The sequence below is a fragment of the Streptopelia decaocto genome (genome assembly GCF_964273445.1).
Source record: "Streptopelia decaocto genome assembly, chromosome: 2".
In the NCBI taxonomy this organism is placed as follows: Eukaryota; Metazoa; Chordata; class Aves; order Columbiformes; family Columbidae; genus Streptopelia; species Streptopelia decaocto.
This window is the reverse complement of record NC_138655.1, coordinates 53,749,456-53,776,302: the sequence shown is the minus strand read 5'-3', so window position 1 is coordinate 53,776,302 and position 26,847 is coordinate 53,749,456. Positions and strand designations below refer to the sequence as shown.

Sequence of the window (26,847 nt, the reverse complement as noted above, 5' to 3'; positions counted from 1 at the left end):
CAGTAAATCTGTCAGTTCGCTGTTTTTTCAGTATTTAGAATCTAAAAAATATCTGGCACGTGACGATGTCCTTGTTACTTAACAACATTAACTGTTTTTTTTTTAAACAGAAAATTGAAATAATCACATTTAGTTTGCTGATAACTGAGCATTTAAGCTAAGGAACTAAGAAGGGTCATTGATAGTTACGTTAAAGTAAACTGCAGAGAGGTCCAAGCTATGAAACGACATTTTTAATCTAGTCACTTTGAGGAACGATTTTATAATTGAAAATGCATCACCTGCAAGTAATAGATCACCTCAGGTGTTTGTGAGCAATGGTAAACGATTTCACTGATGGCAACGAGCTGTATGCAAGCTCTTCATACTTCAATCACTGCTTTGGTCACTGAAAGCATTTGTGGATGACAGCGTGCCACTAGAGAATATATTCACGATCAGCGTTTTCTTCTCTGTCAGCTTCAATCACTGAGAATTATGTCCAGTTTTCAAATAATGGAATTAAAAAAACCACAACATTTCACTATGTCTGCCCTTGAAAACTGTCTGTTGCAAGAGCCAATGTGAAAATCTATCTAATCAATTTAAACTGCCTTCAGCAGTTATAAAGCACTTCCAAATGTGTTACTGTAACCTAGGTATGAACATGAAAGAAAAAAAAAAACAAATCATCATAAAGACTGTTGAATATATCAATGTTATCACCAAAACTCCCTCATTCTGTTCAGAATTTTCTGGAAAAATTAGTCTAGTAGTTTACATGAGGTTTTCTGAGTGTGAGACAAAAGGCGCAGATCAGTCTTAAAGCAGACACACAGTGATAGTCTGACATAGAGCAACTCCCTAAGACTGTTACTGATGCTGCTTTTGTGGTTGTGCCTCCTTGAACTGATGTAAAAAGAAAAACAAAAAAAAACCATTGACTTATAAAGGCTTGCATAGCCAGAGGTAGGAAACAGAGTCACTTCCTTCTCAGGTGCTTTTACGTTAGTCTCCTTTACACAGGAGAAGAATAATAGGAAAGCAAAAGTCTTTCTGGTCTTCTGAGGCACTGAATGTCATAGTCGCTGCCTACATTAAATGTTGAAATGGAAGGGGAACTGTTAACTCCTCCACTGACCAACTGCAGCATGATGTAACATTCAAATTTGAAAGAAAGAGGACTAAAACCATGTGGTAAGACAAAGTCTGGTACTAATTCTGTCATTGTGCTCATTTTTCAGAGGCAAGATGCTTTCAATTAGTCTATTTTCTAATATATTTCTATTTTTAAACTCACAGGCTTTGGTATTCCCTGGACAGCTGGCCAGTCTAGTCAAGCTATAGCTGCATAATGAAAACATATTAAAATGATGCTTTGGTATGGTGTCTTTAACGACATAAACACTTGTAGCAGTTAGCACGAGTTAGCTCTAGTTGACAATAGCATTAGCAAATGCACACGATATTTAGTTAACACTACAGGAAGAGAAGGTGGCTCATCTATAAGAGTAGGGAAGTAACTTAAGTGAAAGTGACTTGTGAATCACTGTGAAAATAGTGAAGGTGTTTCAGAACTTCAAGAGTAGCAGATCCTGAGTGCCAGCCATGGCAAAAAGTAGTTTTTAGGTGCCAAGTGCATTTGAACAAAATAATCAAGAACTCGGTATTCTTTTCTACCCAGTCTTATCGCTGACAGTGTCATGGGTTGCTCAGGGAGATGACCTACAGGACAAGGGAGGAAGCCCCCAGAGAGACACAGTAGGAGAACACAGGGCATGGCTGGAACCACCACACAGACCCACCTGACTTCTCTCCTGGACCGTGTCCTCCCTCCTGTGGAACAGGGAAGTCATGCAAGTTGTAAAATTGGATATATCTGTGACTGAAATGTTTTGGTAGCTGAGTACATTTAGTCTCCAATGACCAATCATCATCAGGTCTTAAACCATGACAATACTGCAAAAGAGAGTGTCACGGAGTGCTCCTTTAATAAATACCTAAGAATTACTGTCCATATATTTTTTAAATCAACCTGTTTATGAGATCTGTCGATGTCATTTCTTATCTTGTTATCTAACACTGTCACACCTGAAGTTCACTTGTAAGAACAGAAATCTTTATAGATTCTGCAGAGTGGTCTAAAAATTGGACAGATAACTTAATTTCTATAAGCTTTCAGAGCCATTTTCATTTTACCTACTTAAGTTTTAAAACCTCCATTATTTCATTCCTGTAAAAATTTTAAGATTTCCATATAAGGAAAGATTTTAGAAATATAGTGAAATGTGAATTAATAAGAGGACTGCAATAGAACACACAATTAAAATTCTCATTTACTCCCTGGCATACTAGATACCAACAACTTTACCTCATAAATCTTTCTGATTTATCTCCAGCAGAAAAATATAGTATGTTTATGGGATTTTATGATCCTTTTTTTATAGAAAGGACCCTCTGGGTACAATATGCACACTTGCACGGTAACTAATAAGCAGGCTATATTATTTTTAACTTGTTTGTAAAAAAAATTAAAGTTGGTCTCAAACAGTGCTTCTTTCCTCTCATGAAAATAGATTTCCTGCTTTTGGAGGATTTAACGAACAGTTTTCACATACAGCATGTGAGATTTTCCCTACTCCTCTCTCACTTTTTTAAACACTATATGTAACGGAAAGTTTTGTTCACAACTATCATCTTTGTACATTTTCAAGAAGACAGTGAACTTGAGCAACACTCACGACTATCGTGTCTGTAAACATGAAGTGAATGAACACAGGCTACACTGAATACCAACCACTTCTGTGCTTTGATAGAAAACCTCTTCTGGGGAAATACAGAAAGATATTGATCACCACATAGGCACTATCCATCCCTTTGTGAACAAAATTATCTGCTTTATTATTCGGTAACTGTTATCTCCTTGCTTCCTCCATATGTTTTTCCAAAGGATGTAATTACACACTACACAAGTAAAAGATGGCGCTCAGTTATTTATTTCTTAATGAGAATTCCTACTTACCAAGACATAAGTGTTTATACAAAAGGGGCAGGACTCAGAGTTCCATACAATGCACTGCATATGTGGATAAGGGTTTTAAGATAAATTTAAAGTTAACCTTTTTATACCTACTTCAGAAGGGTAACACACAAATACCTTCAATGACTTGAACAGAAAGAAAATATTCAGCCTAATCGCAATGATACTGTTTGAATGAGGCGAAAAAGGAGAGGTATCTTAAGATACTGAGTGAAGGCAGAAGCATAAACTCTGAGCTAATGCAGGTATTCAGGGTATCATTACAACCATCTATGAGTTATTATTATTATTATTGATGATAATAATAATAATAATAATAATAATAATAATAATAATAATAATAATAATAAACGTAACATGCCTCTTCTGACCCCATCTTTGAGAATTTAGCTCACTTTCCTGTATTAGAGGATCCAAAGTAGCTATTGCCTGCCAAATTAAGAGTGTAATCACTTCTTTTTCCAATATCACAGTGCTAATTTCTGGTGCTCTTTTCCTGTATGTGTTTTATAGGTACCAACAATGACAGACCCCTAGAACTTCCAGACCAAGCAAGTTGCAATATTGCTGTTAATGGTGCCACAGGCTTTGATTTTTTGCATCACAGATCTGCAATATTATTCCTTACTATGACTCCTTGAGACTTCCTGTTGATGAGCTTTGTAGAATAAAGGAAATGACATCCTGTTTCATGTAGCAGCTGTTTCCTCTGACTCCTCTTACCTCCTGGGCTGCAACTCTGCTTCTTGTTTCCTTTCCCTCTGTTTATTTACATTTACCTAAGGATGTCTGTATGCCTTTGCACTGCTACAATATTAGAATTTGGAAAACTGTGGCTTTGTCTCTTCTTGGTTTTTGTTTCCAATTTTTAATCAAGAAGCTCTTTTTCAAGTACCTTTCTGCCAAACAAAACACAATACTACTTGGAAGTCAGAAGTACCTCACTGTTAGATTTTCCCTGTTGAACTCAGAATGTTAGAAGGCAGGTGGATTCTACAAAGTGCTTTTATGTACCTTAGAGCTTTGAGAACATTATATTAGATCTTTTTGTGCACTTTAAATTTTAACTCAAAAAACTAATTGAAGATTTAAATACTTCTTCTGAGTCTAGCCCATTTTTCCTCCTAAAGATTAGTATTACGATATTTGATTTACTTTACAAATAATAAAAGCTTTCCCTAGGGAACAGTTTCAAAGAGCTAATGAAATGTTATTAAATCAGAGCATAAAGATACAACGTGCTATAAAAAAGTAGGCAAGAGCTATGGAAATTTTCTTCCTATAGTAAAGAGTTTGCAGTTGGTTTAAGATATAACAAGAAAGGGGAGAAAAAAGGAAAAGAAATGAAAATTAAAAGTACACAGAAAGAGACAGAGAAGTGTCAAGAAGCCAAAAATTTTTTTAGTCAGCAGAAGAAAAACAACAGTGTGCATTTAACTCAAGGAGTAAGCTTCGTGTTGTAGTCATTATGGTTTTCTGTTCACTCATGTTTTATGTAGCGATTGATGACAGCTATTCCACTCTTTGCCTACATATGCTATGTAATGCACAAACCAAGGCTTAAGGATTTCAAGAAACTCTTTCTGAAGTGAGTGGAAAATACTTACTTTCCATGGCAAAATACTTGCTTTCCATTACGATTGACACTGTAGGCTGGGATACTGCTCCTTGAGCAACTATGTTATTTAAGAGGTACTATTTATTTAATACCTGTGCACTTCTGTCATCTGCTTGCTGAAGATTATTTCTAAAGAAAGGTGACCAGCATTGAACTGGTGGACACATATGCTGATAAGAAAGCTCTCTTTTGATGCAATTCTAGCTAATCCAGTAATATTTCTGCCTCGTTTTATCTGAATAAATCATTGTAATTGACACAGTGTGTTGAGCTCAGAATTCACAAGAACTGCTTGATTCTTTAAATTATCAGCTGACCCAAGCATAAAAAACCTGATAATATTTTCAAATGCCCTGTAAAGACAAGCTGTTTCTGATTTAGAACCACACAATTTGGAAAAACCTTCACATAATATAACTCCCTGAAGCAACAGAAAACAGCCTGTGGAGAAACAAAACAAAAGCAAATAAATATTGAATTTGAAAAGTGAACAAAGCTGCTCCTATCTTCATCCAAGTTGTAATGTACACACAGCTGATCTGACCTTACAGAAGTGATAAAGCACCCCTAAAATTTTTCTCACTATATTAGCCTCCAGGGTTTTCCAGAGTGTATCTAAGCCGCTCTAGTTAACATAGTTTGGATAGAAGATAAAAAAGAAACAAAGGGAAAATAAGAAGATTTTAATTCTGCTGAAGGGCGGCACTGACATCTTATTAAACTACAAGATAAAAGCCAGGGTACGCTGGCGTACATGGACGCAACACAAATATTTTGCAGACTGTTGTTTTTTCCAGTGGATAAGATAGTATTTTCAAGGGAAGCAAGAGCAGTAGGGTAGGTTAAAACAGATAAGGGTCTACTTGCAGTGCCCTTTCAAAAAAAGGATAGCACTTCATTGTGTTGGTTCATTACATTTTTTGATCTTCACAGGAAACTTTGGTGCCTGCATGTCTGCTTTGCTTGATTGCAAATACACTCTTTGCTAGAATATATGAAGATAATTATTCATTGCTGTAGGCTTGACTTTTAGCCCAGCATTTCCCTTGTTCTAAAGAGAAAGATCCATTTCCATCTAAAGTTTGGTGTCTACTTCCTTGTTGTTTGCTAAGCTGTTTTGCTCTGGGGAGGGCAGTACTGGGTCACAGAGGAGCTGCTAAGCGCTTCCACAGCAATGGAAGCTCCTGCTATTCCACTATTCAAAACTCTTGGCTCCGGCTTTTTAAAGTGACGTTTCCTTTTCCCAGACATCCCTCTGCAGGCTCTCACTCTATAATTGTTTCCTGCCAATCATCTTCCCTTTGGACAACTACACACTTACTGAAAAGGAGTGGGTGGGTAAAAACTATGAAAAAAATGCTGTTGGTCCTAGACGATTCCACACCCCTCTGTGAAACTACTGAAAGAATAATGCAGAGTATTTAACAGCATATAAAGATAATCAGCATAAAAATAGTGGCAGTACTAATGGGATTGACAATGATGGCAAGCGTTTCTGTCAATTGTTACCCTAATCATTTTTAGCATGCTCACTGCATACTGACAGCAGCGCTTCATTACAGCCTCAAGACTACTTGTTAAAACAAAGAGTGTCTGGTTAGGCTCACTAATGAACAGCAGCAGCTCACCAACCTGAATTGTCCTGTTTTGATGTTTGAAATGCATATACAGTGCTTTCTAATTCCAAGAGAGGTATCCCTGCAGCAATTTAGCAAGCAGGCTGTTTTAAGCCATTTTAAGACATTTTATTCAGATATGTAATACACAGGATCATAGGCAACTCAAATGACCCAGACTCAGTTAATGGGCAAAGCGAAGTGGAAGTGCTCTGGGTTAACAATGAGGGAGGGGCAAAAGGAGTTGCTGTCCTGAAAGACTGTCACTTGAGGACCACTTCTGTGTCATTAAGCTAACAACAGAGATGTGGTACTAGTATTTTGCCAATGGAAAAGCACATACCATACACAAGTGACAGCTCCACCACGCCATGTATCCACAGGGGCTTATCAATGGAAGGAGCTTTGAGAAGCCTTCTAAACTTGCACTGCCCTTGTGCAAAACCATGGAGATCTTTGAATGTGAAAATGTCTCTTCTTCCTTCTAATTTATCATTCACACAGCATACATTCAGAAAATATACTCTGCAAGTGAAATAAGCATTGGACTAACTAACAGGAAAAAAATCAGTCTCCAGCAATAATGATAGAAATGGCAATTTGAGTGCCATCAGTTTGCCATCAGTTGCTGGGCAGATGTGTGACAAAGATGTCTCTTCCACTCTTAGTTTGGTAGTGTTTTATGCTTGCTGTGTACAACAGCATAGTTTAGCAAAGAAAAGAACCAAATGTAATATTCATAGAAGACAGACTCCAGGAAAAAAAAAAAAAAAAAGAAAAATGTCTAAATTTGACAGGACAGTCTTTTTTCTCAAGGACAATATGGTAAGAACATGAAGATGAGTTGTTTATGGAGTAAGGGAGATAACTGAGAAGTTACAAAGTCCATGTAGCACAAATAGATTATGAAATAAGAAACATAACAAACAAATAAAGGGTTCATCACAGAGAAAAAATATTGTAAAATGTTGTTTACACTCACAGCTTTAAGAACAGAAAAGAGTAATCATAGTTCTGCACTTAGATCACAACTGATGGCATTAATCTGTGGATTTTTTCCTGATGTGCAGGACTCTTGCGAACATGTCACCTAGCGACTCTTTTGTTCAGATTCTGATGTTGCTGAGTATCAAAACAATTCTTCAGTAATGAAGATTGAGGTTTAATGACTTGATGTATAATTATGGTTTTTTGCAATCTGCTTCTTCATTTTCTCTTTTGCATAAACTGAGCAAAATACAGCAATTTATCAGCTCTCTGTGGATATTTCAAGATTTATATACATTGTAGCTCTACATTTTTCTACATTTCCTTTCATTAGAACACTGCACTCAAGCTAGATTAATTGAGGCAAGCCAACATGACAAAAGCTCTGTTGAATAGCAGCAGATGCCTTTATTCTTCACATCCCGCCGTAAAACAAAACTTTAAAAATTTGAGTCTTCATATAAATATTTCCCTTACAAGACAATACAAAGATTCCAGGCATCTGTCCCTCATTAAGCCAATTACTAGTTTAAAATAATCCAATAAAGTCCATATTTATCAGTTTTCTTATTAATAAAAGTATTTTTACACTCTGTGCCAAATTCTGCCAAGACAACCGGATAAAATGATAAAGAGTGAACTAGATGGACAAGAGTAACTTGGCACTGAAGTGTTCCAGTCCTGATGCATGGTGGAAGTTCCAGCTTTGAGACAAACAACCAAGAGGGGAAGACTTACTGCTATGAGCTTCAGAGATGTCAGCTCAGTAGGGACGAGACTTCCAGCTGGAGTACTACGGAGGACCTACACTAGAGAGTATACAACTAGAGTTCTAGGGAGGTCAATACTGCGCTGAATTCTGTTTAACATCTTCATTAATGACGTGGATGACGGGGTATAGTGCACCCTCGTCAATCTTAGACTCATTTCAGTTGGAAAAGATCCTTAAGTTCATCCAGTCCAACTATTAACACTGCCAAGTCCACCACTTGGACCAAACCATGTCCCAAAGTGCCACATCTACACATCTTTTAAAAACCTCCAGGGATGGTGATTCAACCACTTCCCTGAGCAGCCTGTTCCAATGCTTGACAACCCTTTCTGGGAAGAAATTTTTTCTAATATCCAATCTGAACCTTCCTTGGCACAACTTGAGGCCATTTCCTCTTGTCCTATCACTTGTTACTTGGGAGAAGAGACTAATACCCTCCATGCTACAACCTCCTTTCAGGTAGTTGCAAAGAGCAATAAGGTCTCCCCTGATGCTCTAAGCTTACTTTTCTCCAGAATAAACCACCTCAGTTCCCTCAGATGAACAGAAAGAAATATCTCATTTTCTTTTAATGCTGTATACAGGAGTCAGGGCAGATTGTGCTACTGAAATCTTACCTGACAGCTAAATGATTAGGATATCTTTCTGACACTAGTAATTTGCTGGACATGAGACATAGTATTCTTTAAAAATAAGGTTTCAGCTCAAATTGCATCAAAACTAGAAATGTCCTGGAAATACATAACGTAAGTTACAAAAAAAGGTTTGTCTTCAAAACCAAAATAGGCTCCTGGGACACTGAGATGGTAAAAATAGTCAAGTTAGTAAAAGACAGTAAGATATGAAAAGACAGTAAAACTGATTCAGGTTCATTGAACCTTAAACTCTTGTTTTCTCCCACACTTACAGTATCCCACTGCTGACAACATTTAAGGTTCCAGGAGAAACCATTCAGTATCTGTAAACTGCTTGGATTTAGTGCATATCTGTCAATATAACATGGTGGTCCCATGTCCCACCCTGGCTCCCTACCTAGCCCTGAGTCAATCTCTGTAAGCTTAGTTCCATGAGAAAACATTTAAAAGTATATCTGAGACAACATTTCCCAAATATATTGTTGCTTCTTTCATGTTAGGTAGCTAAATTTGGAAGTTACTATTCTTGGTAATTTCACTGTAGTCATAATAGCTGGTATCTAAATTTGCCATATTAGTTAAAACGCAAATACTTGATATGAAACCAGATCAAACTTGAATTCTAGCATAAACCAAGATAACTGTTTTTCATTAGAAGATGCTGAAGTTTTTCCAGGTCTGCGCAGAACTGTAGGGTGAACGGAGTACTTCACTGCTTAATGCACATGCATTTACAGCTTTTTAAAATATGCCATTAAAAACAGTTGTTTCTATAGTGTATTTTTTCCTTTTTATCCATGAAAACAGAGAGGAAAGCAACCTTTTTTGCTTTTTAATGTTATTGTATTACCATGCTTGAGCACACCCAGCACACTGGTCCCTCACACTAAAACAGTCACATGGGTAGCACCATTTAAATCTTCCATGACATCAAAAAAATCATGTTACTGTTAAACTTCACGACTAGTCAGTCAGGTTTCCAGGGACCCTGGCACTTGCTGTTCTGCAAAACTGGGGAAATAGGACACGTAAACATGTGACCTTTTCCTCCTTCAGTTCCAGAGATGCAGAATCTCTACCCTCGTATAACTCCTTCCCACAACTCTTTCTACACCTGGGCCTCCTCAGTCAGCACATCTTCTCTGCTGTGTTTCTAGGGGAAAAAGAAGAGTGCTGCTAGCTGAAAGGAGTAAAGCAAGAATGTAGTGCACTCCTTTCTCCTCACTTGTTCTGGTGTTTGGGAGGAGGATCCCCACCCACTGCCTTGCCTGCTGTGCTCAGGAGAAGGAGGTTGCAATGGCAGAACCTGGGCGAGAGACGTGGAAGAGGTTTGGGCTGGACTAAGTAGGGAAACACAAAAATTGTATGCATACCTTACATATAATTCAGAATCATAGAATAATTTGGGTTGGAAGGCGTCTTCGGAGGTCAGCTAGTCCAACCCCTCTGCAATGAGCAGGTACATCTTCAACTAGATCAGGTTGCTCAGAGCCCCGTCCAGCCTGGCCTTGAATGTTTCCAGGGATGGGGCATCTACCACCTCTCTGGGCAACCTGGGCCAGTGTTTCAGCACCTTCATCGTAAAATATTTCTTCCTCATGTCTGGCCTTCACCTCCACTGAAGGCACAATCACTGTTCCACACTACATCTGCGGTTTTGAATGCTTCTGTGATAGCTATGGGGCTATGAATGTTTTCACCTTACCCTCCTGCGGCAGTCAGCAGGTGAGTAGTGCAGTCCTCACGTCCTGGAGGGGATGCAGCAAAAGGTAAAGCTTTATCTGTGGGGAAGGTCCCTGGTGTTGGAGGAAGCACCTCCGGGGAATGAACATAAATATTGAGTAAGCACAAGCAGATCCCTCTGTCAGTGTATAGCTAGACAGAAGTTTTGTAGATTCACTCATTTCTTCACCCTTGGAACAGGACAGTTTTAAAAAGATCCAACCTGATCCCTTATAAGATATTTAAGGCGATTCTGATGTAGCATGCTTGAGCTAAAAGAAAACATACTTCTAGTTATGTCAACAAGAAAGACATTTGCTTCCAAACTAGCCTGTTCTACTTCGGCAACATTTAAAAATCAATTGATGGCAGAATCAGAGTGTTTTGAAAAAAATGTCACCAAAAAATAACAAACATAGAGTCTCAGCAAAAAGAAATAAAAAGCAACCCACAAAGCAGTTAAACTTTACAGAATCCCTAAATGCTGTAGATAGTACGTCTTTTTTTAGCTTTCTTTGTGTGCAGAGATATGTGTGCTTAGTAAATATCAGTAAAATAAACACAAATGCTGTGCAAAGAACTGACAAATGAAGGGAAAATATGTCAATCTCTAACCAGATCTACAATTAAACATATAAAAAGCATGAACAATTTATGTGATTTTCCTTGGATTAAAATATTTTCGTATGTTCTATCTACTGTCGGTTCTATAGAGTTGATTCACAACGTAACCATCAAAATGTAAAATTCAAGCTGGTGATGCTGTAAAAGAAGAGACAATTAAAAAGTCAGTGGTAAAATCGAAATGTGTATAAAAGTACTAGGAAAGCAGCACGACACCAAATTTGCTTAGATTTGAAATATTTTCCCCAGTGCAAAACCAAAGCAAATGCTTTGGTATGTTTTAGAAGCTCAACCTATTTCAAAATTCATGCAACTGTCCCCCTTTTGCTCTCCAAAAGGCAAGAACTGGTTTATTGCCCACACTAGGAGTTTCATTCCACTACCACTATGTACCATAAATAACATGATTTTCTTGAGCGAGCCTCATTAATGTAAACAAGGTTCTTTGCAGAATAAAGCACTGCTCAGAATAAAGGCTCAAGGATTAGGCAGCTATATGCATTTTAAATAAAAAACATTTAACAACTGATTTTTTTTCTTTTTGCCTTTACAGCATCATCATCCTGTTTTAACTGTTCAACAGCAAGACATTGGACCAGGAGAACAGCTGCTGAAGTAAAAAAACCCTAGAAAATACAGACGATGAAGAGCTTTATTTGTTCTTTATAGACTGAAGTTAGTTCTATGAAATAATTTGGGTTGGAAGGCGTCTTCAGAGGTCACCTAGTCCAACCCCCTCACCTAGTCCAACCCCCCTCTATGAAATTGTCTACTAGTATGTAAAAAAAAAAAATATATATATATATAAAATTACCATTTCACATCACATTGTTTTCTTTGCATTGATTTATTTTCTTCTGCTTTATGTGTGTTAGGCCATACTGGGTCAAACCAGAGGTCCGTATAACCTACTATTGTTTTTACAACAGTACCAGTAGCAGATGTTTACAAAAAATATGAAGACTAGAGCAAATAGAGAGTGACTCTTTCTGCAGAATACTCTCTTAGCTTCTAGTGATCAATGGCTTTCCTCAGCAATCTCTTCCTCAGTCAGAGACTGCACACAGCCATTGTGTTTAATAATGAATTTGTCTAGCCCATTTTTGAACCCATTTATAATTCTGGCTTCACAGCATCTTGAGGCAATGAGCTCCACAATGTAATTATGTGCTGTGTGAAAAATATTTCCTTTTGTTCACTTTAAACCTGCTGCTAAATAGCTTTGTTGGGTGCTCCTGGTTCCCTATATTACAAGGAATAATGAATAATTGTTGTTAGCATTGCAGAAGTAACACTGATCTCTGGCACAGCTCAGAATATCTCAAGGGGGTATTACAGCAGCCAGGAATGAGTGATATTCCACTATCCTGGAAACAAGGTAGAGACTTAGTACTGGAGCTGATAAAGGGGCTCTGTGCCACTTTAAGGATTTCCTTACTCATAGAATCTTTATGTCAAGGTTACAGAAGCTGTGTACAGCAGAGCTTGTGTACACAGAGCATAAAATCTGGACTTGAAGTATGAACGAGTGAATGAGCAAAACTGCAAATGCAGAGTTTTACTGTAGTTAATTGTCCAACTTTACCAGGGACATGAATGAGAAACAGAAACAAGTGCAGATAAAAATCAAGGCTAAGTGAACAAAAGCTCAGCTGAAATCACAGCTTAAAGCAGAGGACAATGTTCTGAAATACTCTTCAAGCAAACAATACACTAAAGCATTCTGGCAATGAATAATGGTTGACAGTACTTGGAAGGGCAATACCGGTATCACAAAACACTGAGCAACTGTTGCAGTGCAGTCTTTCTCAAGATTAAAAAGCATATGTCTCAACTTGACAGTCATGCTTTGATCTGAATCTTGGATCTTGGAAGGACATGAATATCTAAAAAGAGCTTTGCACTACAAGCTTTTCTCCATCTCCTTAAGTCATCACATTTCTTTCCTAACTATTCAATTGGGATTGGAGGTGGCTGCCTTTACTGTTCCTTCCTGAGTAGAGGATACAAGATCTACCTTTTCAACACTGGTTATGACATCTTGGAATTTTGTTGCTCTATCATCATTCTTGACAAGTAAAAGCACAGAGATTGCTCAGGTGTACGTATTTACTGTAAACACTCCGAACGGTAATACTTTCTCACATCAAAACTCTTAAGCTCTGTGATACAACCAAATATTTAAACCTCAAATGCGAAGTATTCCTGTCGTCTTGACCCAGATTAATCACACGCTAAAACTTTCTGCTTCCTTCAGGAACTAATACTGCCCACTGCATGGGAGCTTCCACTAGGAGGCATTCCATTCAGAAGGAAATCCTGTCACTGTTTGGATAGGACAGAGACAAAAACCTACCATTTCGCTAAGAAGAGGACAGCTTATACTCCCTTAACTGCAGGCTACCTTTGTCAGCAGAAAGCAGACCCAGCCTGTGCATCAAGCAAGGGCATCACTTCTTTTGTCTCCTGTTGGCGTGTGGTGTGAAAGTGAAGATAGCCTGTTTCTTAGAGACTCAGACCACTCTCTTGTAGATATAAGAGCTTCTTCTCTGTTATATATTGAAAGCAGTTACTATTGCAGAGACAAGCACCTGAAAGCTAGATGGGTAATAACTGAGCTGAGATGGTAGATGCATTTCAATCTTACATAAACACATGTTATCTGTTTCTTCCACAGACCAAAGCAGAGCACTGTCAGTAATGAATCTTTTTAAGATCTTAAGGGGAAGAAACTGCACCACTTTGGTGGATGGATATTCAAGCTTCATCACCATTACATGAACATGTCCAAACCATTATGTGTCTGATGCCCCTGGTATTGCTTCCATTTAAGTGAATGGCAAAATGCAAAGCAGGAAAGAATATATATTAAAACCAACTTTAAAATAATCCCTTAAAATCCTTTAAAACCAACTGGACGTAAATACGTGCTTAAGGTCTTTCCTGCCTTGGACTCTAAATCATGCTATAAGCCTAAATTTTTCAGCTCTTGTGTGTGGGTTTGTCATGGGTGACTCCAGTCTGCCGTTTCTGTCTTGTGAAGACGTGTCAATATTACGAATTTTCATCAGTCAGTCCTGAACTGAGCTGCAATCCCACTAAAATAATTTTACATGGTTGATGCTGTCACCATTTCATTTCCGAAATACTGATTCTCTCTCACTGATGGTATTTCAGTAGTCTCCAAAGCCAGTCTGCTTTTCCTTCTGCCCACCTTCTGGGATACTTTGTTTCCACAGCTACTCCAGTCTTCCCATCAGCTCTGGATTGGGGAGCAATTTTATTCCATAGGTGCTGTGCTCATCTTTGTCTCTGCCTGACCAAGTTGCCCACATCTTCTCATGTCCATTTGTCAGACTATGTCCTCTTTGCCTCTCAGGTGACTTGCTGAGGACCCAGGGCTACCTAAGTACTAAGTAATAATACGGATGCAGAGCCAAGCCGTTGGAGAAACAGCAGTAGGCCCCCAACAGCGTGGGCGGTAGTATCACTGAGATCCTGTGCGACGGGTAACTAGGGGAGCAGCTATCACACTAAGACAAAGGTGATGGCAGAAAGCCATTAGGAGAGAAAGGCTTGCCACTCGCCTCATCACCCTTTGTCTGCCCAGCTACTGCCCGCCGGAATTTCAGTGGACTTAACATTTCCCACATAATCTTTTAGGCCCATCAAATCAGTATCTTGTAACAAAAAAATCATAGAATCACAGAATAGTTTGGGTTGGAAGGAACCTTCTAAAGCCATCTAGTCCAACCCTTCTGCAATGAGCAGGGACATCTTCAACTAGATCAGGTTGCTCAGAGCCCCGTCCAGCCTGGCCTTGGATGTCTCCAAGGATGGCACATCTACCACCTCTCTGGGCAACCTGGGACAGTGTTTCACCATCCTCATTGTAAAAAATTTCTTCCTCATGTGTAGCCTGAATCTCCCTCCTTTATTTTAAAACCATTAACCCTTGTCCTATTGTAAACAGCCCTGCTATAAAGTCTATCCCTATCTTTCTCATAGGCCCCTTTTAAGTACTGAAAGGCTGCAATAAGGCCTTCTTGAGGCCTTCTCCAGGCTGAACAACCCCAGCTCTCTCAGCCTGTCCTCACAGCAGAGGTGTTCCAGTCTTCTGATAATTTTTGTGGCCTTCTCTGGACCCTCTCCAACAGGTCCATGTCTTTCCTGTGCTGAGGGTTCCAGAGCTGGATGCTCTTTCCTGTTGGAAAATGCTGATCATCTATTGCATTACAGGACAATTACTAAAGCAATACAGGAAATGTCTAAGAAGCAGCCTTGTATTCCAGTTAGAAACCTTCTTAAAATATACACCGAACCACATGCTACAGAAGAAAACAATTTTTTCATTTCCTGAAAAATTAATAATGGCTATTTTAACTTATTTAAAACAAATGTATTATAGAAAATAATACATATTTTAGGTATGCTGTGGATAAACTGCTGCTAAATGAAAACTCCTAATAGCTAAATTATGCTAATTTGATTTGAAAAGTGTTCTTCTTACTTTACAAACAGCCAGTAATAATGTTCTGGTCATGAAACTACATTACCAGTGGAGTGAAATGCCTAATTATTTGTAGTGAATAAATACAATTCATAGAAAACAAATAGGGTGTATATATAATTAATAAAGAATAGATTATAATTGCATTTAACATCATTTACATAATTTAAAATTGAATACATGACTGATTTTTTTATGTCTTTTTAAAGGGCAGTAATAAAATATGAAGAAGGTAAGGAGGCTTATATGAGTAGGAAGTAATGAATAATATCTTGAACATTAAAGCACAATATATTATTCTGTGCACATAAATTAGACCAATTCATTTTTGCAGGTGCAATGGGAAAAGTATGGTACATCAGCAGTTTTCCAAAGTAAATATGTGTTAACTGAAGAAGGGATTACAGGTTCTGATAAAATATTCAGTGTCTTATTTGAATAATTAATAACTCAGTCTGGTGCAAATATGGAGTATATAGCCCACAAAGTTTCAAAAACTTTTTTTTCTTTCAAATTATACTTGTTATAATACTAGCATTTAGAGAGTTTAACCTATCGCCTTACAGCTGTGAGCATTAAAGGCATTCTTGTGGATTTCCCTTTGGAAACACACATTATGAGTGAAATCAAGTTCAGTGGCCTCATTAAATTTCCTACTGTGGTGTTCAATAGCCCATAATGATGCATAGATCAGCTAAATTCGAAACTAAACCCTAATTTCAAAAGGTACAGAGAGAGCATAGATTTGATATTAGCAAAAGCATAGCAGCAAGATCACTCAGCAAGAATGTCTTGCCTAACAGACAACCACATATTCTGAGAAGTCTGCTTAGTGCAGTTTGACTGTTTCTCAACCTGTGGCTGACAAAGGGAAGACAAGGCAGGCTGGAGTACAATGGTGCAATGGATTTCACATGTTAAAATAGTGGAGTAATGTGCGAGTGTTGGTTATTAAAAGAACAAGCATATGTCTCTATGTACATCCAAATACCAGGAAGTAGTAAATTGGAAAAGTTTAATTCTGCCCATTAAAACTATATAACCCGTGTTAATTACTTGGAGTTACCAGATGTGGATACTGGATTTAAAAAGATCTGCTAAGTGCCAGGTTGACAACAATCAGTGAGACATGGAAGCTATTTCTTTCATTTCTCCAGTTGGACACTGCACATGCCCACAAATCTTTCCAGAATCAACTGGGAAAGATTTTGCAATGCCTTCAGAGAACAAAAGATCCTAACCATGGAGTCACAGGTCAGGAAAAAGGGGAGCAAAATTAAAACAAGTTTTGCAAGACTGCTGTGGCAGCTGGACCCAAGACAGGAAAACCCCCCACAACTTTCTAAAGCAGATTGAAACTTTATTGCCATGGGATAATGAAGACAAGAGGCACATCCACAAAGGTGCAGGAAACAGCTAAAATAATTCCATTTTACATGCTTAAGTAGACTCACTCATTAAGGATGAGGAATAACATCAGAGGAGCTTATCGTGTTTCACATTACTTTTTGATTTTCAGTCCAGCTGTGCTGAAATATGAAATGAATGTCTGCTAAATAGCTGAACCAGGAAATGACTCCCAGGGCATCTTCAGGACCTTGAGAACTGACAGGTTACAGCCCATTTTTATTGTTGATGGATTTTGTATTCATTCATATGTTTGCCAGCACATACACCAGGACTACCAGACTCAGAAAAGGCAGAAAACAGTTAGGACAGCTGCCAAAGTTCCTACATAAGGACAATCCATATTGAGTTTATCTGTCCAATTGATCAACTTAAGTGTCTGTTTGTCATGACCTTTGAGTGCACCAACACTTTTCTAAGTGAATCAATACCACCAGTCTCCATTTTAAGTGCTTAGAGATATACAATGGTCATGAAAGGTGCAGTTAAAAGCCATCAAGCTTTCCTTATGACACAGTCTAAACTTTGCTTTACATACAAGACTGAGTCTGGTAGACTCACATGGAGAAAAACACTGGGCTGAATTAGGCACCCTTGTTCTTGTTGGGCATCTTTGCTGCCTGAAATCACACACAGTTCAGACTTTTCAGGCTACTAAGAAGAAAACAGGAGGTTCACGCCCAAGTAAATCACAGACTGATCGGTACCAAAAATAACCATGTCACAGCACGAGCAAACAGCTGCTTACATCCCTCTGAGAGTAATGCTAAGGATATTGGAAGTCTACCAGTCATATAGCTTTGCAATTTTATTCTTCAAACAGATAAAACTCCAAAGCCTTTCTAATGAAGCCATGACCTGCCTAACTCTATAATCTGTGGTAAGAATACATTCTAATTAAACCTGCTTAAACAAAAACAAATTAGAAAGCTGTTTCTACATATACATGCACTTTTATTTAAATTGGAGGAGACGGTATTTAGGGAGAGTGGGAGAAGGAAACAGTGAGATTTAGAAAGTCCTGGGACACTTTGATCATGGGCAGTCAGCCACACTGCAGCATAGGCAGTGTCATATGAATGATATTACACACTGTAACAGCACTTCTCATACATTTGAAATCTGTTAAGAACAGAAATTCAGAGCTATTAAGGATAGGTTCAGAATTGCACAAAACTGGCTGACACACCAACACACAATCAGCAAACTGTCTCTCTGAACCTATAAAAAAACCCAAACAAACTCCTATTAACTGCCATCCAGCTAAAATTATTGACAATTGATTTTTGCTGATCAGTAACTGGCAGCTACCCATTCTGCTATGAGACTTATTAAAGAACTAAACATATATTGCATACACTGGGATGTTGTGTCACTAATAACGCAGGCTATTTACTAGTGACTGTAGTTTCTGTTTTGAGATGATTTTATTTCAACAAATTGGCATTGATCTGGAGTACCTTAGGACTTCCAAACCAAAACGTGCTTCATGGACACAGCAGCTGCTCCTTTTTACTACTGCTTTTGACCTGCTCAGATATGATCTCCCCAGTGTTGAGGCTTCCAGTGTCCATGAGTCTGGGATAAACCCAAGTAGGAGCATGTTACCTGGGATTCGTGGAAGGCTGCTGCAGATCCTACGGCAATCTGAAGAAACTGGGTGTTTCTGAACACAGTCCTTTGATAAAGGAGAAATACCTGTCTCACATAAAGGATTTTTATATCACCATTAGTTGTGCTTTTCCTTCATTGTGCATGGGAGAGAACACTTCGCCTATAATCAGACCACTGCAGCTTTCCAATATTAAAGATTCAACTGGGCATTCAGGTGATTGTTCTGAGCCTTATCTAAACAGATGGAACTTCACAAAAAATAACAGCAATGATCTCTATAGATGAATATTTCCATCAATTTTCCACACTGTTTCCACAGGACAAATTCCCACTATTTTACTTCTGCTTCTATTTGTGTTATGTTTACAGTCTGTAATAAGTGTTCTCATTATTACAAAAATAGAAAAAGAAACAAACAGTTACCTGCTCTCAGTTCTGGAGGACGCAGATGCTGTCCTTTGTGTATTTACACTATTTACACTGTGGACTAAGGCCCCCATTCCCACCCAATGTTCCAGAGTCTTTCTGCTTTCTTTGTAATTTGTGTCTTGTGAGACAGAAAATAACTTGCACTGCCTGTGGTATTGACTGTATCAGCTGGTGCTGCAGAATATCATATAAAATAATAGAAAAAGGCACAATAAAAATGTACAGGAGGGAGGTGAGACAGGCCAGTTGCAGGGACACATACAGAAAATGCAGCATCAGCTGGGTCCTATCAGTTGCTATATTAACATAACATCAACAAAATATTTATTTTTACTACTGTTTTCAAGATTTCAGAACAGGACCCCAGAAACACAGGGCTTAGCAGTGTCATGGGGCAGCAAATCTGAATTCCAGCAGGAAACAGAAAGAATAGCTGTGACTGGAGGACTGGGTTGGAGCAATAGGATTCTAGTCTGTTACCCCTTTGCATGACAGTAAAAAATGGAAACTGTATCAGATTTCTGTCCTAGGTCAGACATTTATCTAACAGTGGTCTAGAAAAAACAAAATCTCAAGTGGGCACCTAAAAATTTCCTTCTGCCCCCCAAAACAATAATCTGTATTTCTGCTGCTTTTAGAGAGGTTATTTCTCCTATTTTGTTTCTTAATACCATTTTCTATTTACCCCAGATATTTTACTGGCCAGTAGTACACTGAGTGAAAAACTTTGTTTTTATTGGCTATCAGCACATTTACCTGCTTATCTTCTGAAGTTTCATTTCAATTACTATATTGCTATGAAGGTAAGATTTCTTTCATATGCTCAATTATTCTCAACACTCATCTCCAAATCCTCTTGAAATTATCCACTTTTTTATGACCACCTTTGACCACAATCCCCCAAGGTATAGCTGAACAGTGACCATGACCAGATAACCTATTTTAAAATACTTCTACCAATCTAAAATAGGTGTTAAGAAGTGCTAAACCAAAATGAATTGTTTAACATACATTAGATAATGTATTTCGTATTCCTGACCTTGACAGGCCCTCTGAGTCTTTATCCTCATATGTATCCATCTATTTAACTGCGATGATTTAGGGATTAATACAGTTACATTGCTGGAGCTCCTCAGAGTGGAGACCACGAAGCTTTTAAGGGGCATAATCAGTACAGTTTATCTTGACAGGATGTAACTTCACTGCATTAGGAATAGGTTTAACGATATTAGTATAAAATAATTTCCTGACCGAAACAATTAATTGACACAAAACCTTGAGAAAGGATGTGTGTGACAGGAGTGGAGGAGAGGGCAGAGGAAAGAGACGGTGGGGGAAAAGGCCTTAAATCTACATGAAGGAACCTTTTTTTCAACTCTGTTATTGACACAGTCCTGTTAGTGACAGTAAGTGAGGCTGATCTTAGCAGGATACCCTTTGTAAATCCCGGCTTTTCAAAGGAACCTCTGGTTTTGAGATAATGGAAGCTCAGAACTCCCTGTCATGGAACATAATGCAAAATTGATTTTGCAAGGCTTTATCTACAAGAAGTTGCACTGGTTTAATTAAAGGTGTGTTTTAAAATCAATTCTGCTAAACCAGTCCAAGCTCCTGTGTGGACAGTCTGAAATTGATTTGAAACTGTCTTATGTCAACTAACGTTAATTTGGCAAAGAACTGATTTACAATGAACAGCCACCAATTTCTGCTGATCCAAAAACAAGGTAAAAAAAAATCTCTTATTTAAAATGATGAGATTTTGACGAATCTTTCTGTTTCTGCCCTAGCTACGCCAAGCTATGCTGGCCTCCAGCAGCCCAGTCTGTTTAAGAAGGAGATGAAGTATTTTCTTTGCATCGATGTCTTTACGGCCTTTCACCCCTCTTTTTCATTTATTTTGTTTCTGTAATGCACAAAGGAGATAAGCAATGAACCTCCTTTATGATCAGTAAAATCTCTCATGCTATAGAGTTGGGGAGCAGTTTAAATAACCCACAGTTAGTATAGGGGTGCATGTGAAATCAGGCAATGTTATCCTGTCAGTCTAACATTGCTGGCAACAAGCCAAAATCTCTCCTTTCTTGAGCGTCTGGCAGGGGATAGAAAGGATTTTAAAAGATCCACTGAAGACTAGCAGTGTGGAATTTTCCCTGAGTTCAAGGATTTCTGTGCAATCCCTTCCAATCATTTCACACTCTGCTAGGCCACAAATGAAGGTCTGCATCTGAGTCCACACCTTACAGACACGTACCCACCTTGCTTCCATGCCTGAGGCACACATGGGAAAATGGGCAGTGAGCCTGTTACCCCATGTGCTGCTAAGAATATGTCCGAATTTGCTCTTGTTCTACAGGCACAGTGAGTGACAAAATCAGAAGCTGCACCACTACATCCAGGAGCCAGGACCTGATCCTGCTGTAGGGAACAGGAGCCTTTGCACATGCCATCACAGGAACAGAGCCGGGTTATGGGATGTGTCACAGAATCATAGAACAGTTTGGGTTGGAAGAGACCTTCAAAGGTCATCTAGTCCAACCCCCTGCAATGAGCAGGGACATCTTCAACTAGATCAGGTTCCACAGAGACCTGGCCAGTCCTTGCTGATACCCAACCAAAGCCTTTTCAGTGATGAGAGCCAAAGTATCTCAGCTCCTCACAGAAGGAGAACACAGGGGCGGAATCCCACAAAGGACAGTGTTCTCCCAGGCCCCTGTATATTGTGAGTGAAAGATACTCAGTATTTCAAGTGGGTAATCCTAATGCAGAGTTCAGCAGTGAGTGACTAAGTACCAGCTTGCCATTGCTTAAAGTCAATTTTTCAACCTTTATCCTTTGTGTCAGTTATGTTACTCCAAAAATTCATGCATGAAGCCAAGAGGACGTACAACTACATGGGTGTGCTCAGATTGTGAACTATAGTCCTAATTACTAAGAACAGTGGCCCTAATTATTTTTTCCTTTAAAGCACTTAAAACCATGCACGACAGTAAGTGATCTGTATCCTTGCACTCCTCTGAAGTGCAGCTAACAGGTAATGTGCTACTTTTCTTTCTGTTCAGTTCAACAGATTTATTTTCAGAGTGAATCCTGTGTGAATTTCTCCTGAATCAAACTTTTTCCCTGGTGAGCCTATATAATCCTGCTGTCTTGTTAGAGCAAAAATCATCCATGAGACTTCATTCAAAACAAATCCCCTGCCAAAATACTTCTTCCTTTTCATTTGGACAGTTATCCTTCTGATAATTTGTAAGGAAAAAATTCTTTCGCTGTCTTGTTCAACCTTGTAAAGAGGACAGTATCAATCTGACAGGAGCATAAACAAAGAGATTCGCAGTCTTAGCAGTACTAAAATATATTGGACAGTTTTTCATTGCATATGGAGGGAAAGTAGCAATACTGCGGTAGCCCAATGGAAAAAAATCCTCCAAGATATGGCTAGTTATGGTTCCTTCTGATTACACACAATTTCCATACATAAAGAGGACTCTTTCAGATGCAGCTGAGGTATTTTAAGTCCCCCTTTGCTGTGACTACTAATAAACTGCACCCTAATATATTGCATCTACTGGTATTAGTCACGACTACACCTACTGGCTGTAATGGGATGCCATTCATCAGCTTGGTAAGCTCAAAATTAAGTGATTTTCCTGGAAACTGTTTCTCAGCAGCATCATTTGATCCTCTGTAGTTAAAAACCCATGTCATTGGTTGCATTATAAATTCCATTTTACAGTCTTCTTTTTTTTTAATAAATTAATTGTAACTTTCCTCTAGGCTTTTGCTGGTATAAAAGGTTTTGGCTGATGAGCAAATCTTTTCCAAAGACAAGAATTTTCAATTCTATCATTTTTAAATAACAGTGGCATAAAAAAACTCAAAGGAACAAACTTGTTTAAGTCAGCTACACAAATGAAAGTTGACAAGTGATTAGTTCCTTCTGGGAATGAATTGTTTTCTACATTTTAGGGGAAAAAATGTCATCAGTGACTTTGGAAGTGGCCCGAAGCATGGGCTTTGAAAATCTAATACTACAAATAGCAGTTTAAACAATTACATATTTAAGCAATTGTTATAACACGGAGTTGGCACGACAAAGCGCAAACTTCAAAAAAACCACCATCTCTTGTAAAATAAAAGGAGTATGCACACTTGTAAAAACTCAGCAATGTACTAGTAATTATTTTTGTCATACTAAAGGACCTGCAACAGTGAATATATTAGTTACAACCTTTAAAACTTAAGCATGGTATACTGAGCCTCTAGGGCAGTGCACACTTGTGCATGCCCAAAAGAGAAATTGTTGCTTGCCCTACAAGGTGGAAGTAATTTAAATGACTTCTGCTGGTTGTCCTCCTCTCTCTCTTTCTGTCAGATAAAAGAATGGAAAAGCATCTTTTATTTTTTTTTCCTGGGTTCTACTTTGAGAAGACAGACTTAAAACTGAATCTGTATCATTCTGCTTCTCACTGGCTATGTCAGAGTTGCATCAAAGTAAGACCCACTTACACCTGTTCCTCTGATTTCTCACATTCTAGTTTCCGAAGAAAGAAAATCCAGGACTGTGTACTGGGTTGGAGATGCAGTGAAATTTGAACAGATTCTTTAACTGGGCAGCTTCCTCGATGGATGCTACCACATACAGAGGCAGATACAGTCTCTGTCAGGTTTAGCTTGCTGTTTGTAATGGAGGGGTGGGCTGGGGGTGTTCAATATTTGCTTCCCAGACAACATGGAAGCGAACATTTTTAAAACAAAAAAAATAATCACATCATCTTGGATTATAGTACAAATATTGTATTAGGAGTTAACAGAGTATTTCAGTTGTGGCAGCTTCAGATCTCCTTACAGATCAGACCCTACGAGTTCTTATGCCATGCATCTCATGGCATAAGATTATGTCACAAATTCTCATACACTCCTATGACAATTTTGACAATTTATAGTCCAACTCTGCCAATCAATCTTATGTATTTTTTCTCTGTGAAGTAATGTATTTATGCTACTCATTTTTTGGGTTCAAACCTACTGAACTGTGATCTTGCAGGAAACTCTATTCACAGTAGGCATCTTATCAACTCATATTAGAGTATTTCTGTGTGTGAGAATGATTCACAAGAATAAACTCCTTAAAATCTGAGCTAAAAGGCAAAGAAAAGTGGACAGAGGGTTTTCATTTTTATGCCCTAACAATTAACATATTTGACCTAGCTGATTTTAAATGGTCTCAAATCCACCCTCACATTAGAAAAGGAACCCAGGTTGGTAAGTCTCTGTTCATTCAAATACATGACTTGGATGAGGAGTGGTGCATTTTGAGACTCTTCAGCAAAACTAAACTTTTGAAGCCAGGCACAATATTGCTCTTAATTTTGGGCATGAGTGCAAGTTCTGTTTACATTTTGCTTTTTTCACTTAGCAAACTAACTCATCACACAAGGAAGACAGGATCTGCAGTGCAATGTGCTGTGTTCCTGTAGCATTTGCTAGGATGTTGTGGTTATGACATTTAAAACTAAGATGACATCAGAGAGGAACAGGTCGCTCTAGTATGAAATGAAGAAACAGCAGTTGAATCAAAAAAAGGGAAAAATACAGACTATAAATTCATATGAAAAATAATGAGGATTAGAGGTAGCCTCCAGCTAGTGGGAAACAGTTCAGGCACCACAGAGTAAATTTTATAGCCCTATGGGCCTTTCTGAAGATTTGCGCACTTCCTCTCCTTGAGGAATGCTTTTATTCCAAGAAAAACTGCTTGTAGAACTTGATTTCCAAGCTAATATTGTGTTACAGGGCAACTGTGATTAGACAGTCTGTGATGTAGAGCTTTTGAAAAAAGCTATATACTTCAACAGTAAAATAAAAATATCACAAGTTCTGGGAGAACACTAGCGGACCTTTTTTTTAATGCAATTAGAATTAGGCAGAGATTTCCAAGAAAGGTTTTTATGTCTCACTCCTCACCCTGGCTGGTTACAATCAGAAAATATGCCCACTGTAGAGATGATCCTTTCCATTCATAGAATCATATAATCATAGAATCATTTCGGTTGGAAGAGACCCTCAGGATCATCGAGTCTAACCATAACCTAACCTAACTCTAGCACTAAACCATGTCCCTGAGAACCTCATCTAAATGCCTTGTAAACATCTCCAGGGATGGTGACTCCACAACTTCTCTGGGCAGCCTCCTCACACAGCAGCTGGCTTACTTGGTTGAGTATTATTTTTCCTGTTCTGTGGTACAGATGAAGCCAACAGCGCAGAAAACATAACCAGCAGATCATGAGTCCAGACACTTACTTCATACTCCTCTTTGAATCCATAGCCTTCTGCACATTTCATTTGGGTGATGTGCTGTAGCAAGTCAGCTACACGGATGGCTGGATGAAGCTGTCCGGTCTGGTAGGGCACATCCACTGGATCTCGCTTCTTATAGGTGTGGGATTGGACCAGGCTGCTTGTGTCACTGACCATTGTATGGGTTTCATCTAGAAAAAAAGTATCTCATCACTTACTGGCTCATTTTCACTTATTAGTAGAAATATACATTACACAGATTTCTAGAGGAATGGCAGAAATCTGACACCATCAGTATTGATTCTGTCTGTGAAGGCTACACCAGAAGAACAGTAAACCCATGGAGTAGTTTACACAGGAAAATCGCACGACTGATTGGGATGAGGCAAAGTCCATGGTTCTACAATGGAAGCATTGCAGAGCAGTCCGAACTCTAATATTGTTTTAAATATCACTAGCTGATAACAAACAGGTTTTAAATTAGGCATTTGGTTCTAAACTGCATAGAAGTTTCATTCTGAAACTTCAACAAGTCCCATGTAATGAAACTGGACTTGTATTCTTCTTAGATTACTGAAGTGCTGTATTTTACAGTGCAAATTTAGAGCAAATGTTTGGAGTGAGCAAAATAAAAAGATGCACAAAATGGCTTATGGTTTCATCAAGCTAGGACTGCAATGGAAATGTAGATCTGATACAACATTTGGAGACAAACTATGAGAGGACAAATGCAAACGATCATTTGATCAGGAAAAATGTCTTGACTGGCTGCTGAACATGCTTTAGGACCACAGTATATCATGAGCCATCACATCAGGCATGGAATGTTATATGTCTGACAACTGACATGCAAGCCAACAAACAGGAGAACCCAGTGGGCTGGTAAAAATTTTTATGAGACACATACTCTCCCAACCATCCACATCTCCTCCATGGGGCAAATGGGCAACTTACCATTGATTGGCACTTTTAAGAAGATACATATCAGGAGAAAAAAAAAGAGGAGAAGAAAAAGGAAACAGGGCATAAGCAACAGTACTACATTAATGATTACAGGTAATTTTATGTTTGTAATGTAGTCTTTATAGAGTGATTTCCTAAGTGACTCAGATTTTGATCTCAATTTCACAGTATAAACTAAATTTACTGAAACCAAGGTATCTTACTGTGAGTCACTACACACAGATGCAACTGAGATCAAAACTTAGTAAACAGACAAATGTGAAAGTCTACACTACCTAAGGAAGCAACATGACTTTCTTCCTGTGTAGATGGAATTTAAAAAATTTGTTCAGACTTGACAAGAGAAAAAAAAGAAACAACCCAAATTCTAAGGTCCAAGTATCATCATAAATCTTTTTTCTGTTTACCCAAATAATAATTTTACATATCTCACAGAGTCTTTGATTTTTAACTGAAATTGTAAATTTGGTGCTTTGACTTATTCAAACTGTTCTTCACTGGCTGCACACTAAGCATAGCAAGTAGTTTATAAAAATACTACATTTATTCAAAAATATTACTTTGTAAAATATGTTGCATGAAAGGGTAGCATTAAAATAATATTTCCACATTCATATCTAGATTATTATAG

General features: G+C 38.3%; 1 protein-coding gene across 8 annotated transcripts in view; it reads right to left on the bottom strand.

Annotated features, from left to right (window-relative positions):
* Positions 1 to 26,847, bottom strand: part of PTPRM (protein tyrosine phosphatase receptor type M) — a 470,229-nt gene that overhangs the window by 66,377 nt on the left and 377,005 nt on the right. For all 8 annotated transcript variants that reach the window (XM_082045023.1, XM_082045024.1, XM_082045028.1 and 5 more), the window contains one exon: positions 25,257 to 25,444. In XM_082045023.1, the coding sequence (XP_081901149.1) occupies positions 25,257 to 25,444 (188 nt within the window). The remainder of the gene's footprint in view (positions 1 to 25,256; positions 25,445 to 26,847) is intronic.